Raw genomic sequence first — 17,040 nt, 5'->3', positions numbered from 1 at the left:
GGGAAAATAATTAGTTGAATTTGATCACATTAATGTTGAAGTGCTGTGGGACATTCCAGAGGAGCTCCTCAGCAGAGAGCTGTACGTATGGCTCTGGTCTTAAGAAGAGAAATGAAGTTTGAAGACACTGAATCTGGGATTCATGAGCACTGTGATGATACTTAAAGTTAGAGATTTGAATAAGAGTATATAAGAAGAGGACCCCTGCTGGCATGGTGGTTAAAGTGCTGGGCTGCTAACTGAAAGGTCAGTGGTTCAAATCCACCAGCCACTTTGCAGGAGAAAGGTGTGGCAGTCTGCTTCTGTGAAGATTTACAGCCTTGGAAACCCTGTGGGGCAGTTCTACTCTGTCCTATAAAGTCGCTATCAGTCAGAATCAACTTGACAGCAGTGGGTTTTGGATTATATAAAAAGAAAAGGTCAAGTAAGAAGGAAAACAAAGAAATCAGGAACAGAATCTATGGGCACATAATTACGAGAAGGGAGGGTAAAGAATAGTAATCTGAGACGGGACTTTAAGAAAGAGTAACCAGAAGGTAAACATATCAGGAAAGAAGGAGGTCACCAATTCAAGAGGAGCTTAAAAAAAAAGTAGTAGTCAAATTTGTCAAATATTGGGAATAGTGAACTCATATTTAACATTATGCTGGAAATCCTAGCTAAAGCAATAAGGGAAGAAAAAGAAATAAAGGGCATCCAAATGGGTAATGAAGAAGTAAAACTCCCCTTAATTGCAGATGATATGATACTACACATAGAAAACTCAAAAGACTCCACAAGAAAACTACTGGAACTAATAGAAAGATTCAGCAGAGAGCAAGATACAAGATAAACATACAATAATCAGTTGGATTCCTATACACCAATAAAGAGAATGACTAAAAAGAAATCAGGAGAACAGTACCATTTATCACCAAACCAAAACCCAGTGCCATCGAGTCGATTCCGACTAATAGCGACCCTATAGGACAGAGTGGAACTGTCCCATAGAGTTTCCAAGGCAGGCCTGGCGGATTCAAACTGCTGACCCTTTGGTTAGCAGCCATAGTACTTAACCACTACGCCACCAGGGTTTCCATACCATTTATAATAGCCCGTAAAAAAGTAAATACTTAGGAATAAATCTAACCTGCAATGCAAAAGACCCATACAGAAAAACTACAAAACACTACTGCAAGAAACCAAAAGAGACATACATAAATGGAAAAACATACCATATTCTTGAATAGGTAAACTCGACATTGTGAAAATGTCAATTATACCCAAAGCAATCTACAAATACAATGCAATCCCAATCCAAGTACCAACAACATTCTTTAAAGAGATGGAAAAACTGATCATTAATGCTACATGGAGAGGAAAAATGCCCTAGATAAGTAAAGCACTGTTGAAGGAGAAGAATAAAGTAGGTCTTGTACTACCTGACCTCAGAACCTACTATACAGCTGTTGTAGTCAAAACAGCCTGATACTACTACAACGACAGATCCATTGACCAAAGGAACAGAATTGAGAAGCCAGATGTAAATCCATCCATCTATGGTCACCTGATCTTCAACAAGGGTCCAAAGTCCATCAAACGGGGAAAGACAGTCTTTTTAACAAAGGGGGTTGGCAAAACTGGATGTCCATCTGCAAAAAAATTAAACAGGACCCATACCTCATACCATACACAAAAACTAATTCAAAATGGATCAAAGACCTAAATATAAAACGAAAAAATATAAAGATCATAGAAGAAAAATAAGAACAATGCTACAGGCCCTAATACATGGCATTAAAAGGATACATATCATAACTAACAACACACAAGCTCCAGAAGATAAGCTAGATAACTGGAATCTTCTAATAATTAAACACTTATACTCATCAACAGACTTCACCAAAAGAGTAAAAAGAGAACCTGCAGACTGGGAAAAATTTTTTGGCTATTACAAATCAGACAAAGATCTAATCTCTAAAATCTACAGGAAAATCCAACACCTCTACAACAAAAAGATGAAGAGTGCATTTTAAAAATGGGCAAAGAAAATGGACAGACACTTCACCAAAGAAGACATTCAAGCAGCCAACAGGCACAGGAGGAAATGCTGGTGATCACTAGCCATTAGGGAAACTCAAATCAAAACCACAATGAGATACCATCTCACCCCAGCATTACTGGCACGAATAAAAAAAAACAGAAAATAACAATTGTTGGAGAGGCTTTGGGGAGATTGGAATTCTTATGCACTACTGATGGGAATGAAAAATGGTACAACCATTTTGGAAAACGAAATGACACTTCTTTAAATACCTAGAAATAGAAATACCATATGATCCAGTAATCCCACTCCTAGGAATATATCCTAGAGAAATAAGAGCCGTCACACAAATGGACATATGCACACCTGTGATCACTGCAGCATTGTTCACAATAGCAAAAGGATGGAAACAACCGAGATGCCTATCAACAGATGAATGGATAAATAAACTGTGAAACATACACATGATGGAGTACTACACATCGATAAAGAACAATGATAAATCTTCGAAGCATCTCACAACATGGATAAATCTGAAGGGCATTATGTTGAGTGAAATAAGCTAGTCACAAAGTGGACAAATATTGTATGAGACCACTACTATAAAAACTCTTCAAAAGGTTTACACACAAAAAGAAGCAATCTCTGATGGTTACAAGGGAGGGTAGAGGTGAAAAAACACTAAATAGACAATAGATTAGTGGCAACTTTGGTGAAGGGTAAGACAGTACGCAATACTGTGGAAGCCAGCACAACTTGTACAAGGTAAGGTCATGGAAGCGCCGTAGAACATCCAAACTCCCTGAGGGACTGAATTACTGGGCTGACAGCTGTGGGGACCATGGTCTCAGGGAACATCTAGCTCAATTGGCACAACATAGTTTATAAAGAAAATGTTCTACATTCTACTTTGATGAGTAGCATCTGGGGTCTTAAAAGCTTGTGAACAGCCATCTAAGATACTCCATTGGTCTCACCCAGTCAAGAGCAAGGGAGAATGAAAAAAACCAAAGGCACAAAAGAAAGATTAGTCCAAATGACTAATTGGCCACAGCTGCCACCGCTTCTACCAGACTGAGTCCAGCACAACTAGATGGTGCCCAGCTACCACCACTGACTCCTGTGACAGAGATCACAATAGAAGAAGAACAGCTGGAGAAAAATCTGGAACAAAATCCTAACTCACAAAAAAAGACCAGACTTACTAGCCTCACAGGTACTGGAGACACCCTGAGAGTATAGCCCTCAGACATGCTTTTAGCTCAGTCAAGTACAATCATAAAAAAAAAAAAAAAATCCCTGTAGTGGCTGTGGGGACCATGGTCTCGGGGAACATCTAGCAATTGGCATAAAATAGTTTATAAAGAAAATGTTCTACATTCTACTTTGGTGAGTAGCATCTGGGGTCTTAAAAGCCTGTGGACAGCCATCTAGGATACTCCACTGGCCTCACTCCTTCAGGAGCAAGGATGAAGAAAACCAAAGACACAATGGAAAGATGAAAAGTCCAAATGCCTCCATCAGACTGAGTCCAGCACAATTAAATGGTGCCTGGCTATCACCACGGACTGCTCTGGTAGGGATCACAATTGAGGGTTTCGGACACAGCCAGGGAAAGGTATAGAACAAAATTCTAACTCAAAAAAAAAAAAAAGAAAGAAAGAGAGAGAGAGAGACCAGACTTACTGGCCTGACAGAGACTGAGGAAACTCTGAGATTATGGCTCCTGGACACCCTTTTAACTCAGTACTGAAGTCACTCTTGAGGTTCGCCCTTCAGCCAAAGATTAGAGAGGCCCATAAAATAAAACCAGACTAAATGGGCACAGCAGCCCAGGGACAAGGACTAGAAGGCAAGAAGGGGCAGAAAAGGTCATAATAGGGTTCGATAAGGTGGGAATGTTGACATGCTGTGGGGTTGGCAACCAATGTCACAAAACAATATATGACAATTGTTTAATAAGAAGCTGGTTTGTTCTGTAAACCTGCATCTAAAGTACAATAAAAAAAAATTTTTTTTAATGTTGGGGATGGTGGAAGATTATTGGAAACATCTATTGGGTTTGGCAGCAATATTTATATGCTTGCAAACCATTTCAGAAGGATGAGGGGGCAGAATCCAGATTGTGAAGGCTGATGAGCAAATCAGAAGTCAATAAGAGAAGCCAGCACATAAACCAATGATGTATTTTGCTTTGAAATTGTGCATCCTTTTCCACTCACTTTCCTGTCCCAGACGCATTCTTTCTCCTTTTACCTCGTACAATTATTTTTCTGAATACATTGGATGGCAAATAAAGGAGAGCTATTTTTTTTTTTTATACGAAAGTAACTAGAATTGGACTCTTAAAATATGTGAGGCTTGCATATCTTTTCTAGAATGAAAAAGGCTGTTAAAAAGAAGGCTGAAAATATAGGACAGAGAAGAGAAAGCTGATGGTGTAGTATTAAAACAGATATAAAAGAAACTCAGTACAGATGGAAGTATAAACTTGACAGAATCAGGAACCACTCTTCATCTGAGGCTGGAGAGAGGAAGATAAGGATGTCTAATGATACAGGTGAGGTCTAGGTGCAAACCTAGGATATCAAAGTCATTCTTTTTTTGATGCTTTTATTTCCTCACTGAGGTGAAGTGAGAGGGCAAGATCATCTACTGAAAATGAGGATAGGGTCAGAGACTCAGAAGTGAAGTTTTGAAGAACTTAAATGAGGAATAGGAAAGGGCACTGACTAATAATAAGTAAAATGATTGACAAGGGCCTTGATGGCCGTGCTAAGATGGAAAGCTAAATTTATAGTGGTGTCAATAAGCACAGACATAAATTTTTCAAAAAAAACGCCCAGTTCCCTTTGTGTAAGATCACAGAATAAGAAAAGTTGGTTCCCTTTTGTCTTCTGTAGCTCCCAGTATTAGAACTTCGGTCAAGCTTATTTGTTCAGGTTCTTCCTTCATTCTTCTTTTCATGGCGTATCTTTTCCAGATATGATACAAAAGGATAAGTAGGCTGACCATGATCTTGGTGGAACGCTGATGCTTCTGGGAAACCTTGGGCTCTGCTTTGAATCTCATCAGTCATCTGTCACTGTGATCCCCAGACCCCATTCAAGCAAGCAACATACCACTGCCCTTTCTTCTTTCTGTCTAGAGGCTCTGCAATGCCCACGTTGCACGCAGACAGCACAGGTGACACAGGGTATGGATATTTTAATGGAAAGGACTCAAAATCTTCAGCAATTCAAGTGAGATTACAGCTTCTGAGTTCTCTAGTTAATTCATGGAGAGGTTCTGCTGTCGTGATTGGTTGGTCCTTCCTTGGTCACCTTTTTAGCCATCTAGCTATCTAAAAAGATAGAAAAGACATTTATCGAGAATGGCCCATGTGCACAGCACAGAGGTGTTGCTAGGAACTCAAAGTTCTTTGCCTGCATGGTTTTATATTCTGCAAGTGGTTCAGACATTTGTGTAGTTATGTAATTTATTACTTTATTATAATTGTTATATGCATTAAAATATAATACATAAGTTTTTTCTTCCTATTTTTATCTAATACAAATTTATTAATGCAGTAAATTAAGCACTGAAATGTTTTTTGGTGCTTAAAGGGTAAAATTCTGGCTACTTGGAAAACTTAGCTATCCATAATAGCTAATTCCCTGATGATTTGGGGTAACTGTTCATTTAATATACATCAAATAACACATTTATTTACTAGTGCAAATATATGAAGCTATCCTTAGGCATGCCATACATATATTTACACTTAAACGTATGTGCCCATGCACATATATTGTACATACTGCCTATGTTTATTGATTTAAAATTTTAACAAGGTAATAATAAAGTCCTTAGGAGAAAAATTCAAAGAAGAAACCAGATACGGCTGTTAGCAAAATATTTAGCAATAACATTCTTTTTTCCCCTTCATAGCAACTACTGGCTACCATGGCAACCTTTCCCCCCAGCACACCAGAGATTCTCAGATGAAAAGCACAAGGCCTCGGAGACTTCAAATGTCTTTTATACAAAGCAGTCTAAACCTTTTACCCTAGAGCCATTACAATCCTGTGCCTCAGAATGACCGGCTGCACCCATTTAATTTATTACGTCCTGCTCTTCTCTTCATTAAATCAACATCTCTCCAGAATAGCAGGAGAAAGAAAATCTATCACATTTCCTTGTGCAGAGTAAGCGCTCAAGAAATAGTGTTTTGGGTGTTTTTTGTTGTTGCTATTGTTGTTTATTACTCAGTTGATTGGCTCCACAAAAAATTCATATAAATGTAAGTAAATCGGGCATTTAAGCTCATTGGTTTCTTCTGATTGTGCTCTTCATTCTCTCTTTCCTCCTTCATGCTCTGGTTTAAACCACTGTAACTACTGATAATCCCACAAAAGCACCTTTATTACTTCTGCCTTAGGCCTTTTCAGCGTCTCTACCTGAAACTCCTTCCTGTTCCTCAAAGGCCACACCTCCAGACACCAACCTGGAGGTCTCAGATTAAGGAGCCCTCCTTCAGGAAGCTAAGAACCACCAGTACTGGGCTAGGCACTACTTGTTAATGCCTCAGTAGAGCCCTGCGCTGGCTACTGTCCTCACACTGATCATCCTGAGCTGAAATTTCCTTTGTATTTTTCTATTGCCCCAATACACAACTAGCTTCTTAATTGTAATTCCAGCTTATCCACATGGCCTGAATTCATTGGTTTTATTTTGCATATATTGAGTGCCTCCTAAGTGTCAGCCACTGAGCTAGGGGACCAGGTACGGTGGTGAGCAAGACCAACAAAATCTCTGCTCCAACAAAATTCCCACTGTGGTGGAGTGAGAGAGAAAATAAACACATATGCAAATTAAGAAGATGATTTCAGAGGGTAACTAAATGCAAAAAAAAAAGAAATAAGTCAGAGTAACAGGATAGCATTACTGGTAGTATTCAAGAACACTTTCAAGAGGATGGTTAGTTAAGGTGTCTCAGTGGAGGTGATGTTTCAGGTGGGTTATGGGTAAAGAGAGGGGGAAAAAAAAGAGCAAGAGAGAGAGAAGATCTGAAGGGAACTCTTCTAGGCAGATGAGCCAACATATGCAAATACTTCAAAACAAGAAGTTTGTTCTTGGCATGTATGGGAATAAACTGAATCTTACCTACATGTGTGGAAGAGACCTGCAAAAAAGAGACTCATTCTCAAGGATTTCCAACTGAACTGCTGCATTGGTTGCAGACTTCTTGTTCCCCACCTAGAAGAGAGAACTGAAGAAAAATAGCAGGGCAGAGACAGCGTGCTCAAATGGAACATCCTGGAAGCTCACTCTTTGGTCTGTCAAGAATGGTTGAGTTTGCCTATGTCAGTGATCAGAGCTGAGGCTGTGACAACATCTTGAAAGGGTTTTGTTTAATTTTGTTTTTTTTTTCCTATAACGAGTTTGAAATGACACCTAAACTCTTACTTTCAAATGGAAGATGATCACAAAAAAATCATAATTCTCAGATTAAATAAGTAAGTACATCTCATTAAATAAACCACTTTTATTGGAATTGTTATGGAAACTGACAAGGCCCCTCATATTGTTAAATTTATTAAAACCAATTACACAACAAAACAAAATGAAAATCCCATGATCTAAGTTCAGCAGCTACTCCATTAAGTTAACAAATAAGATGTGTTGGCCCCAAACTTCCCAGGAAACTCTGCTATGGTACCTGCTACCTTGATGATAGAAGCTGTATAATGAAAATTAATAGCTCCACGGGCAAGAACAAACTGAAACACAGACAAGGACACATTAAAAAATAGAAAACAACTCCCAAATAGTTTGCTCTGTACACTATTTTAACAGTGCCCGGTAGCCTTAACCACAAAGATGTTTTGCTTGCGAAGCTTCTCCTTGAAGAATCAAACCCCTTTTTCTGTCAACCTCTCCTCATTCAAGGTTAGCAATTATAACAGAGCAGTATCAGAGTTTCTTTTTTGTTGTTAAGAATTATATAGCTTACTAAGCAACTATTACCCTATCTTTACAATAATTTAATGTAATTTATTTTATTTTTACCAAGTTCAGGCAAAAGCTACATAGATGTAAAGGGCTGTGAAGCTCCTAAAGTCAGCAGATTTTTGGGAATGCAGCTGTAATTGGCCAGTGTGCTTTCTGCTTCCCACTGGCAGCTGGGCCTGGGCTAGAAGAGGCTCAGCTTGCCACTGGGCCCCAGTTGTCTCATCAACCCCAATGCAGCTGTGGCTGTATTCTAATGCCTCCTCTGGCAGATGGGAAATGGCATTTTAGGGAGTACCCGGCATATTACATGGTGATCTTCCTCAACGAAAAAGGTCACATATATTAAAAGGACAGCTCCCCTGAGTTATTGAAATTTTCTATTAGGTTTATGAAACATTTTTCTTTGTTCTTTTTTTTTTTCTGCCATTGCTTTCTGATGCCTCCAGGTGGCACATTAAATCACAAACTCATCTTCTTTGCAATTAAAGGGCAGCACTGGTGGCACAGTGGTTAAAGTGCTCAGCTGCTAACTGAGAGGTCGTCGGTTCAAACCCACCAGCCACTCCGTGATAGAAAGATGTGACAGTCTGCTTGCATAAAGATTTACAGCTTTGGAAAGCCCATGGGGCAGGTCTACTCTGTTCTATCGACAGCACTGGGTTGCACTGGGACTCTGTTCTATAGGGTCATTATGAGTTGGACTCAATTCCACAGCAGTGGGTTTGGTGGTGTAATGGTGTCTGCCTCAACTGTCCATCCCAAAAATCTTTCTGCAAAATTGTGTAGTCTGGGTCATTATTTTTCCCCTGGTGTTTCTACATTTATTTAAAATTTTTCTTTTTATGTAAATGCAAAATGAAATATTCTATGGTATTTGTTTACTGTTTCAGAATCATCTTAAATTGTAAAACTTCACATCAGAATAATCGATTAAATATTTATGGAAAATTAGCAAAGGAAATTGGAAAGACCCCACGAGATATGCCAAGAAGGGCTAGAAACAATACTTGATGGTAGAAAGTAGAACTTGATAGTTGGTTTATCTAACTAGGTGACCCTGATAATTTGTTCAACCTTCCTGGGCCTGAAACTCCCCATTTGGGAAATAGGAGAATTTAATTCCTTTCTAACACTGTGCTGCTTTCTTAGTACTGTAATTTTACGCAGGTAATGCACACCTTCTACATTTGCTTGCCAGCCTCCCTCCCCCCATGAGGTATTTTTATAAGTGCCGCTATGACAGATCTTTTTTTTTTTTTTTACATGTTGCTGTAAAAAAAATTAGCGTAGCAGGTTTATGAAAACACCTCATGAGGGGAGGGGGCAGTTAGCTAACAAACATAGAAGGCATGTGTTATTTCAGTAAAATACAGTAGTTACTGTGTCACATGGATGAATACTAGTGACTTAAAAATATTTCATTTTGCTTTAAATTTGGAGAGACAAAATATATTAGACTATTTTAATTACTCTTTCTTGAATTCTGATAAAAGTTGTTACTGTCATACATGATGGTCAGTATTAGTGTGAGATGAAACTTTATTGAAACATCGGAATTTATACTTCACACTTTTAAGTTTTCTTAAAAATAACAATTTTAGGTCACTGATCTAATAAGAGTTTTTTAAGGAAACAGAAAACAGATCAGCAGTAAAATATTTTACTGAGTTTAATTTTCATTTAGGCTTAATTATAACGAATGTAGAAATGACTGTTATTCTTCAATTATAGAATATTAAGTGAATATTCTGATAATGAATCTAAAGACATATGCAAGTATATTTCATGCACTGATACATAGGATTCATGGTTCCTACATTACTTATCAAAATAATGAGTAGCCAAAGAGCTAAATATATTTCAGCCTGCTACAAACCATAAAATACACAGTATGTCATCTATTAAAGTACTGCTTTGCTGTAAATGAATCCAATCAGAATCTTTGCATGTAATTTGTTTTCTAATTTTATTTCAAGTTGAGCTTGATTGTTCCATTAGACTTTTAATTGAATTTTGGTGCCTCTTGTAATTAATTTGTGATTTTTACATTTTATAATTACACTTTTCATGTGTGTGTTTGTATAAAGATATACATATATATGCATATATATATAGTGAGAGAGAATCACATACTCACCGCCATATTTAATATATGCAAAATTTTTTGCCATAATTAGCCTATATCACTCTATTTTCAAAGGAGTGGGGAAAAAAATTGTAGCTCTTCTTGTAGCTAAAGGCTCAATACCAATCCCTTTCTATTTCTGCTTTCTCCAGAGAAAAATCACCTTTTGTGCTATTAGAAATATTCCCCAAACATCCTGGTCAATAATTATCCAAAATGATAGTTCGATGTATCTTCATTTTTCTCTCTGTTTTGGAATATCAAACCAATAATATGTCAGTCTCTCATATATTTGCTGATCTTTCTCTGGGTCCATTATTTCATCGCACTGGTCTCCTGTCCAGCCCTTATCAGTCTCATTGCCTAAACAGCTATAGCTTTATGGCGAGCCTTAATAGGGTGAGCCCAACATCATTGTTATTGTTCTTCTCCGCCCTCCCCCCACACACTCATTCTTACTAGAATTCAAACATTTCTTTCCCATTTTTCCCTTTATTCTTCCTTATGAACTTTAGTGTCCATAATGTTCTATGATGCAAAAGCTCTGATGTGATCTAAATCTGTTTAGAGACTTTACACTCTACTTACTGTAAATGTTCAAATATCTAGCTATGGAAATATTACTGTGCTTGAAGACAAGGCAATACCCCCAATTAACGGGGGTGCTACATAATATACGTTTGTTTAGTAGATTTTTATTGAAGTATCATATATAGAAAGTTCACAAATTACAAGCATACATTTCTATACATTCTCACAAAGTGCACCTACCTTGAAACCAACATACAGATAAAGGAAGACTATCAAAACCAGCCTGAAAACTCCATTGCATCCTTTCCCAAAGGAAATACTGTATTGGCTCGTGATACTAAAGATTAGTGTTGCTGTTCTTAACTTTTCTCAAGCTTTAATTGTGTACTATACTCCATGTAAATACAGGGGACACTGCATGTGAGGTATATGGGAACTATTTGTACTGTCTTGGCAATATTTACATAAATTAAAAAAAAAAAATTTAAAGGTTTATTAACTCAAAACTGAAGCTACTCCTGAAGTTCACCCTTCAGCCAAAGATAAGATAGATCTATAAAACAAAAAATTTAAAGGTTTATTAACTCAAAACTGAAGCTACTCCTGAAGTTCACCCTTCAGCCAAAGATAAGATAGATCTATAAAACAAAACAACACACATGAGGAAAGTGTTTCTTAGTTCAATCATGTGTATGAGACCAGAAGGGTAACACTTGCCCAAACGCAATGACGAGACGTCAGGAAGAAACAGGAAAAATGGACAGATGGAAACAGGGAATTGGGGTATGGAAGGAGAGAGGGTTGACACATTGCAGGGATTGCAACCAGCATCACAAAACATTTTGTGTATAAATTGTTGAATAAGAAACTAATTTGCTTTGTAGAGTTTCACCTAAAGCACAATTAAAATTTTAAAAAAGTAACTTTTACATAATAATAAAAAAAATATTTATTAAAAATTTTCCTTAGGTTTGGTTTCCTTCACTCAACATAATTACATTTGTGAAATTTATCCAAGTTGTATATAGCCATATTTTATTCATTTATATTGAACAGTATTCCATTGGATTAATATACAACAAATTATTTATCTAGTCTACTGATTATGTCATTTATGTAGCTTTTAATGTTTTTGCTATAACAAATAATGCTGCTATGAACTCTTTTGTACACGTATTTTGGTACATATATCTACAAATTTTTTTCTGTGATATACAACTGTGAGTAGAATTGTTTGGAAAAGAAAAGCAATATACTTCTAAATGTCCACTGTTGTTGTTGTTGTTAGGTGCCATCAAGTCAGTTTCGACTCATAGTGACCCATAGGACAAAGTTGAAATGCCCCATAGGGTTTCCAAGGAGCAGCTGGTAGATTTGAACTGCCAATCTTTTGATTAGCAGTCGAGCTCTTCACCACTATGCCACCAGGGGTCCAAATATCCAATGGGTAAAAAAAAAAAAAACAAAACTAAATAAAAATTAGAAATTATTTGGAACTGAATAATAATGAAACTACAGTATATCAAACGTGTGATTATCTAAAGCTTTGTTTAGGAGGATATTTATAGCACCACATACATGCTTTAGAATAATAGAAATGCTAAAAATCTAAAATAAACCCAAAGAATGCAGAAAGAAGGAAATCATAAAGAAAAGTTGATAAAATCCTGGCAAGACAGATTAAAAGAGATAGAGCAGAAATAAATAATCTAAGAAATGACAAAGTAGACATCACTTCAGAGCCTACAAACATAAAATAGGTAATAAGGAAATATTATAAGCAAACTTGTGGGAATAAAACTGACAAGTTAAATGAAAGACAAATTAAAAAAAAAAAAAAAACATAATTGACCAAAACCTACACAGAATAAAAAATATGAATAATCCTATATTTCTTTTAGAAATAAAATTAAATAAAAATTAATATTATTTTTAGAAATAAAATTAAATATGTAATAAAAATCTTTGAACAATAAAATTTCTGGGATCAAAAGACTTTTTCAACAGTTTTTACATGTACGATTCAGTGACATTAATTTCTTTCATCATAGAGGCAACCATCACCACTACCTAGTAAAAATTTGGATTTAATGCCTACTTTGTAGGATTATTGAGTCAACTGGATGGCAATGACTTTGGTTTTGTAAGATATTAGCATCATTTTCTTTTGGTTCAAATTTCGATTCAAATTTTAATCTTTCTTAATGAGTTAGAGTCAGCTCAAAGGATATGTTGCTGTTGTTAGTTGTATGCTGCATTTACATATAACTGATTGTGATGTATTCTATTTGATAGATTCTATTGTTTCTTTAAAATTTGTCGTTTCCTCCCTACTTCTGCCATGCTTCAATGTAAGCTGGGTGTGTATCCTGCCTCATTGTTCTCTGGGCTTCTCCAGGTGACTTACTTTGACCATTCGGATGTGGGCAAAAGTCTCTCTACCTCTTGCTCACCTGCCCTCTATCAAGGGAATATCATTCCCTAAATAAGAGGAGCTCTTTCAGCCAGAGTCCCAGAATAAGAAGACAGGAGGAACAAACTTGAACCCAACCAACAGCCTGGAGCTGAGCTACATAGCCTGTCTGCCAACTGCTAACAGACAATATGAACAAGATTTAAATATTTTTTTTGTAAGTCACAGAGACTTGAAGCAGTTTTTTAAATAAAGTATAACATAATGAAAGTTAATTCATATAGAAAATGGTACCAGAAATTCAGTATTGCTGTAGAAAACTTAATCCATGTGGAGTTGGCTTCGGGGAAGGGAAAATTGTTGTGGGAGACTAAAAAATAGATGGTGATCCATGCTATGCCTTGTCAAAACATTTGCTAAGATTATCACCTGTGAAAACTTAGAAACCAGAGAAGGAATTTAATAAACTTATGACTTTGTCCAATTATTGTAAAACAGAATGTTAATAGTTTTATTTGGTTGTGTTTAGCTGCATATCTTAAGTTCCTGTAAGATAGAAATGAGCTCAAAAAAAGAATAGGTCTGTTTGCCAGCAGGAATGAAAGAGAAGAAGGAGAATCCAGACATTCTGTGTCTTACAGAGTTAAAATATGACAGTTACTCATCTCTCTTTAACAGGCTTTGGTAAGGTTAACCTATCACAGACTGGAGTGAAGGGCCCGGCTTTGAGATCATATAGACCTTGTTTTATATCACAGCCCAGCCACTTATTGGCAGTGAGGAGTTGTGAATTGGTTAAGAGAAGTTGGGTTATGCGCTGGTTACAAACAACTGCAAAATATCAGCAGCTTAAAAGAATAACATTTCTTTCTTAATTATTCCATATATTCAACATAGGTGATCCAGGAGCTCTGCTCATTGTAGAGTTAGTCATAGTCACTCAGGGTCCTAGACCGACGGAGACTCCCTCTCATCATATGCTTCCATATGGCAGGAAAAGTGAACATATAAATGTATAAACAAGGGGTAGCTTTCAGAAAATAAATAGACATGGTGTTGCCATGAGTCAGAATCAACTAGACGGCAACTATCAACAACAAAAACATGGAGCAAAAAATCAGCCAGACAACACTGAGTAAAGACAGTCATATTACTCTTTTCTCAGAACCAGCGTAAATAATCAGGTGGGGCTTAATGGAAGCTCTAAATTTTGAACAGGATTATTAACACCCAGCTACAGTGACATATATGGAGTCTTTAGGTGGTAAAACTGGTTGATGCACTCAGCTGTTAACTGAAAGTTTGGAGGTTTGAGTTCAAGGCACCTCAGAAGGAAGTCCTAGTGAACTAATTCTGAAAAATCAGCCAGCAAAAACGCTATGGAGAACAGTTCTACTCTGACACACATGGGGTCACCATGAGTTGGAATCAACTTGACGGCAACTGGTTTTTACAGTGACATATAATCCACTATTTAAATGTACATCATTTTAAGTTTACATTTTAATGAATATTCATTAAACCATGAGTAATTTTATTAATGATTCATTTAACGTCTCTAATAGCTCTACATGTGATTTAGGCACAAGGAGCTATGGTAGACATTGAAGGGGCGATAAAGGAGATGGGATCCCTGATCTCAATCAGCTTGTGATCCTTAAGGCCTTTTGCAGTAACATATGATATGGCATAGTTATATGCCACAAAAGGCTCATAAAGCCTTAAACCCACTCGGAAGTGCTCTGCTAGAGAAAAGTTTATCTTTCAAAATGTTGGTGTTTTGCTTTTTGTTTCTTTTGGTCTGTTTTTTCAGAAGACAGCTTTTAAATGGAACGACCAAAACACAATTAAAGAGAATGTTGACACATTGTGAAAAATGTCACTGAACAATTTGTGTCAAATTGTCAAATGGGAACATAAATTTCTGTGTGAACCTTTACCAAAAATACAATAAAGTATATTTTAAAAAGAGAGAGAGAGAAAAAGGAGACTGCTTTTAAAGTTTCATGATAACTTCATCCTGACTTATTCTTAATTAAAAACATTGGACTATAACTAACAGACCTTTAAACTATAGACCTTTAGACAAATAGACCTTTAGACGTATGCCTGACATGTTCAATGTGCCTTTTAACCCTGACAAAGAGCCTTTGAGGTAAATGTTATTATTCTATGTTACAGATGAAGAAACTCAGGCAAAAAGGTTAAAACTTACCCAAGTTTGCAGAGCTAAAAAGTAGCACAGCTGGGATTTGAAACCAAGCAGTTTAAATCCAAAGCCTTGCTTTTCAGCAGTAGGCTACATTGCTTCTTTCTTTTAAAGTCTGGAGAGCTGGGCTCTAGTTCCATTTATTGTCAGTTCTAATCAGTTGCCCTTTAGGGGACTCTGATTTCTCATTTATTCTTTCGGTTCACAAATTCTCAAAATTGTCCCTTAAAACAAACCCCCACATTTTACAGTTTGCCGTGTAACCGAGGTCCACAGCCTATGTGGGGAACATGATTTTGATTAAAGAGGCTCTCCCTTGCTCTCTTTTTAATATCATTTATTTCTCCCTTAGGTCTCTACAGAAGAAGGCTGGAGCCTGGCCCACGAATATAACTGTGCTTTCTTTGAGACGTCTGCGGCCCTCAGATTCTGTATAGATGATGCTTTTCACGGCTTAGTGAGGGAAATCCGCAAGAAAGAGTCCATGCCCTCCCTGATGGAAAAGAAACTGAAGAGAAAAGACAGCCTGTGGAAGAAGTTAAAAGGCTCATTGAAGAAGAAGAAAGAAAACATGACATGATATCCCTACTTCTGACTCCCTCACTCTTTCTCGCTCTGAATTTTATTCGATGGACAGTTCCAGATGTAGCATTTTGCTTCAATGTTCTGTGTTTGTCTCCTTCTCTTTAAATATCTGCCTGTAGGTGAAAGCAAGATCTGTATAACTGTACTCTTGAGATAGTTTTGTTTTGCCTCTAACAGTTGGATGGATTTTGTCAATCAGTCGGATATGCTGTTTAGTTTTTACAATATACTACTAAATAAAATTGACATTCTAATTGCCTCATTTCCCTTTACAGAATCTAGCTTCATTTGGTATGCTGTCTGGTTATAGAGGAAATATTCAAAATTGCAGCCAGAATGATAAAAGGCTCTGGGGATCTGCCTTTGCCTGATAAGACTCTGGATGTTTGCATTTCAGGAACCTCAGTAAATAATGAAGCAGCTCAGGAAATAGTTGAGAGATGAAGTCTGCAAGCTGGTCTTTCCTTAAGTGGAGAAGTCATGGTGCTTCTTCTTGAATGCTTGAGAGTTGAGCTATAGGTGAATTATTAATGGTAAGAACTGGCTTTGGGCCATTGGAGACCTAAAAAGAAATGAAATCTCCTCATATTTACAATGCGCTGCCCCTGTTAAGCACTGGCAAAATTATCACAGTGAAATCATTGGGCTGTGGCAAAAGGACATTGTCACAGAGGAGGACGGGAATGTCTGCTACAAATTTGGTGGTTTACGTATTCCTTAAAGGATACACTGTTCTCTCTCAGTGAAAGGTTCCTTTTAGGACTGCTTTGCCTGCATGAGCACTGTCTGCAAGGCAAAAAGTTTGGTGACCCCAGACTCATACATTCTTCCAACGTTGCTGAAATTCCCATTCTCCCCTTACTCAAACCATGAAATGCCACCAGTTAAAGAGTTTATTTTGTTTATTTGCTTGTTTTACAACGGTGTCATGTACAGTGAAAATGTTCATTCACTCATTTCCCCCATTGTGTGAGCTGTCTCAATCAAATTCAAGCTCAGAAAGCACACTAGCAGAGAGGACAGTTCTGAATGCCTAATGGACAAGCATTAGGAGGAAAACCATGAGGGTTTTGGAGGAAAACCATAAAGAACAGACAGCTAAGCATGAGATGGAATCGATCAAATCAATCTTCATGTGGTGGGGGCAATTTCTATTATAA

At 37.1% G+C, this 17,040-nt stretch overlaps 1 protein-coding gene across 1 annotated transcript in view; it reads left to right on the top strand.

The window, feature by feature from the left end:
- Nucleotides 1-15,921, top strand: part of RIT2 (Ras like without CAAX 2) — a 399,832-nt gene extending 383,911 nt beyond the window's left edge. The window contains exon 5 of the mRNA XM_049900689.1: nt 15,648-15,921. Within this exon, the coding sequence (XP_049756646.1) occupies nt 15,648-15,875 (228 nt within the window). The 3' untranslated portion in view covers nt 15,876-15,921. The remainder of the gene's footprint in view (nt 1-15,647) is intronic.
- The last annotated feature ends 1,119 nt before the right edge of the window (nt 15,922-17,040 follow it).

Source organism: Elephas maximus, chromosome 11 (assembly GCF_024166365.1).
Source record: "Elephas maximus indicus isolate mEleMax1 chromosome 11, mEleMax1 primary haplotype, whole genome shotgun sequence".
Lineage (NCBI taxonomy): Eukaryota > Metazoa > Chordata > Mammalia > Proboscidea > Elephantidae > Elephas > Elephas maximus.
Note: the sequence above shows the minus strand (reverse complement) of the source record. Positions and strands in the feature narration are given on the sequence as shown.